Source organism: Anneissia japonica, unplaced genomic scaffold (genome assembly GCF_011630105.1).
Source record: "Anneissia japonica isolate Jap-2015-1 unplaced genomic scaffold, ASM1163010v1 scaffold5486_len4058_cov99, whole genome shotgun sequence".
Taxonomy (NCBI): Eukaryota; Metazoa; Echinodermata; class Crinoidea; order Comatulida; family Comatulidae; genus Anneissia; species Anneissia japonica.
The window spans coordinates 1-3,466 of record NW_022727821.1 but is presented as its reverse complement, the minus strand read 5'-3'; the positions used below and the strand labels follow the sequence as shown (position 1 = coordinate 3,466).

General features: G+C 31.7%; 1 protein-coding gene across 1 annotated transcript; it reads right to left on the bottom strand.

The window, feature by feature from the left end:
• Positions 1–250: 250 nt before the first annotated feature.
• On the bottom strand, positions 251–2,727 carry LOC117113811. The gene is made up of 3 exons (XM_033257247.1): positions 2,556–2,727; positions 1,436–1,604; positions 251–585 (listed from the first exon to the last, which is right to left on the bottom strand). Exons 1-3 carry the CDS (start codon positions 2,558–2,560, stop codon positions 388–390), a joined length of 372 nt encoding a protein of 123 aa, XP_033113138.1. The 5' UTR covers positions 2,561–2,727; the 3' UTR covers positions 251–387.
• Positions 2,728–3,466: the final 739 nt, after the last annotated feature.

The window sequence follows — 3,466 nt, the reverse complement described above, 5'->3', positions numbered from 1 at the left end:
GTGAAACACAACAGATTCAATGTTCTTCGATCATCGTAATCCTCTTAGAATTACCTGCAAACTTTTTGAAGGATACATTGATTATATTGTCAATGTTTTGAAATAAATATTTAAATACCTCGAATGAGACCTCATAAAAGAATGGATTTTAAATAGATACCATTAAAACATTGATATTTTTTCCAGATTTTATAAACATAAAATTAAAATATCACACCTTTCAGCAACAATTCAGATAAAATCGCACGCGCAGAGTGTACATACTGGAATGTCTGCCAGGCTACGTAATAGAAGCAAAAATGTGAGCACTTTTGTTTGCATTTAAAAATCAATTAAAACAAAAATAACTTTAATTCTTAAAGATCTAGATACATTTTTTTTATATAATTAGTTTTTGTTGTTAAACTTTTTTTTACCTTCGAAAATTGTGAATAATATGCAATCACCAAATATACGTATATTATGCGCAAAGATTGTATAATAAGTTTTTTCTGGTGGCTCATGTGACACTCGAAACACTTGAGGTTGAAGGTCATCCAAATCATAAATCACAATTGATACCTGTTTTTGGCTCCTTAATTGAAACTGTAGATAAAAAAAATATTTTAAATACATTAATTTTAGGCTAAGCAAACTACTTAGATTTTAATATCAAAATAGGCGTGCTTCCAGAAAATTAGGTATTTCGTTCTTTGATAATTACTATGTTGTGTAAAACAGAGCAACAAAAGAACATGCTTGAGTCAATATAACGATTTGTTACTGAAATATTTTATTCTCTTCTCTACTCCAGAGGGCGTTATGTTAGCTTACAAACTGTATGGTTTGAACATCACATTAGTTGTGTGTTTTTTAAGTGAGTGTTATGTGCTCATGCAGTTACCAAACTGATTACCAGAAACGTATTAGAATAGAAATATTAAAAAAAAAAACACAGTAAAAGAAATGCAAACAAACACTGGCCTCTTTATCAACTACAAGAGATACACTTTTTTGTAAGAACATTGCAGCTGAAATTGTCAAAAAATAAGGAACAAATTAAGAACAAATTGAGGCTGAGGTAAAATGCCAAATAGAAAAACCAACATATCTTATTCGTACCTTATTTGTAGTAGGTTTGACTATAGTATGTAATAACCTATAAGGGGGGGGGGGGGGGGGGGGGGGTTCCAGAGATGGAAAAGGTGTGGCCGAAAATGGGGCCGATCGAGATAATACTACCGTTTGAGCCTGAAATCAGCAAAAAAAAAACAAAAAAAAAACTGAGTCTGGGCAAAGTTTTACTGGTTCTCAATACAAGAAAAATGTATATTAATAAATAAGGCCCTCCACAAAAAACAAAATAAAAATGGTAGTAAATTATTTATTGAGTTTTCAAACCTCGTTACCCCACATTTCAGGCATCCCTTTTTGGCAAATCTTTCAATAAACTTACCCCAACCTTTCTGTCCCAAACACTGACTGAATAATGAATTAAAAACAAATTCTCTGTTAGCTCAATAGTCATATTTCTTAAACGAAAGTTGTATTCGTTCTCTTTTCTTTCAAGGATATAAACTTTAATACAATCTTCTCCTGCGATTACTAACAGGTTGTGCCAGACTCTGAAATGTAATATCATCAACGGTTATTTGCAATCTTCATTTGCCATAGTGTACAATTATTGTTACATTACATTGCATTACAGCTAATAAACCAGTTATTGTTGTTGTTTCTGTGTTTTACTGGTATCGTTAATTGGTAAGTATAGAACAATTCTTTATCTACGCTTATCAGATTGATAGTTCAACAATTTCAATAAGAAAACCTTATTCATTAAGAGATTGATATGAAAAAAATAATACAAAATGTCGAATTTAGCCCTAAAATAAAACTAAAGAATGCTCCTTCTTTTACACTGCGCATTAAAAGCGTAGCCTTCCCATCGTCTGATTTTTCTTTGAGAGTGGGTGTTTGAAACTAATCAGAATTAACAAACTTTAGTTATCGTGCTAACAAACGATTTATTTCAACAGCTAAAACGAAATAATGAAGAAATATTACAAGTTCAACTAATAAAATTAGATTTTGTTTAATGGCAAATGATGGTATTAGCGTAAATTATCTGATTAGTAAAATATTAATTATGCAAATGAGCAATGAGCAAAAATAGGGTTCATCACTTTATTATCCATCTTGCATTGTGCTAATTGGAAACCAATTAGACTTTTCAAAATTTGAATTATCCTGGTAACTAGCGTACTTTTTCTGATTAGTGAAATATTAATTATTCAAATGAGAAATTAGCATATTCACACAAGTACCAAAACAATAGGCCTTGTATTCTTCCAAGTATAAAATCAATCGGACTTAACCAAAATTTATTGTTATCGTGGTAAAAGCGTAAATTTCTTGATTAATGAAATATTAAATTATGCAAATAAAAGTTATATATATACACACACGCAAGAACTCTAGGCTTCGCGCCTTTGGGGAGGCTAATTAGGATTAGTACAATTATTGTTAAAATAACTAAATAAGTCAGAAAAACGGAAATAAAATTATACTATTGTTACCCCATAACAAATTCATATCCAAGATCTAATACTCTTGCCACTCGAAACTCCCCTTCAGAAAATACCCACCACTGGATTAAAAAATCATCGTGCGGTATTAAGAAGGAATGCTGCGTCAATCCTTGATGCTTGGAAAACTTGCAGAGTGGATCTGAAATATAAACGAATCATTTGGCAAAAAAATAAATAAATTGTTTGTTTGCCCTTCCTTTTTTGAAAAACGAAAAAAATAGAGCCACTAAAGTTTCTTTCAATACGTGGAGAAAAAAGCTAAAAACCCCCATTTCTTTTAGTTATTTTTGTTTTTCCGCCCCTATTTTTAAAATGAGTTAGGGGCGGGTGGAGGAGGGCAAACAAACATTTTTGGCCTTATCGTAGCAACGACTACTCTCAATGATCATTGTAATCTAGATGTGTATAAGAGACAGCACACCAACCATAACCGAAGAAACTTTCCAGTATCAAAGATACTAGAAACACAAGATAGACTTCTCCACAGAAAAAACAAAATAAATAAAAAAATGTTCCACCGAAATGCAATGTGGGAATACAAAGAGTTGCGACATTCCACTCCTTGGTTTTCGAAAGTCACGTCGTACACACCGTCCATTTTGTGTCATAATCTTCCCGATAAAACCATGCAAAGTATATGTGTTACGTACATTGCATATTAATTTCACACACTTAATTGGGTTTACAATTATATTTTATAATTAACATCACTTAGTATGGACAGTGTATTAGAATTCATATATATATGAAATTCGACTGCTAAAAAGACCATTATGAAATTAAACAATACAGGAGGCCGATGATTGTATTATACAATATTATACACAGGAACGTACATCACGTTAGATACAGAACGCGCATCGCACTGGAAACAAAGTGGCTTCTAAATTTCAATGTTG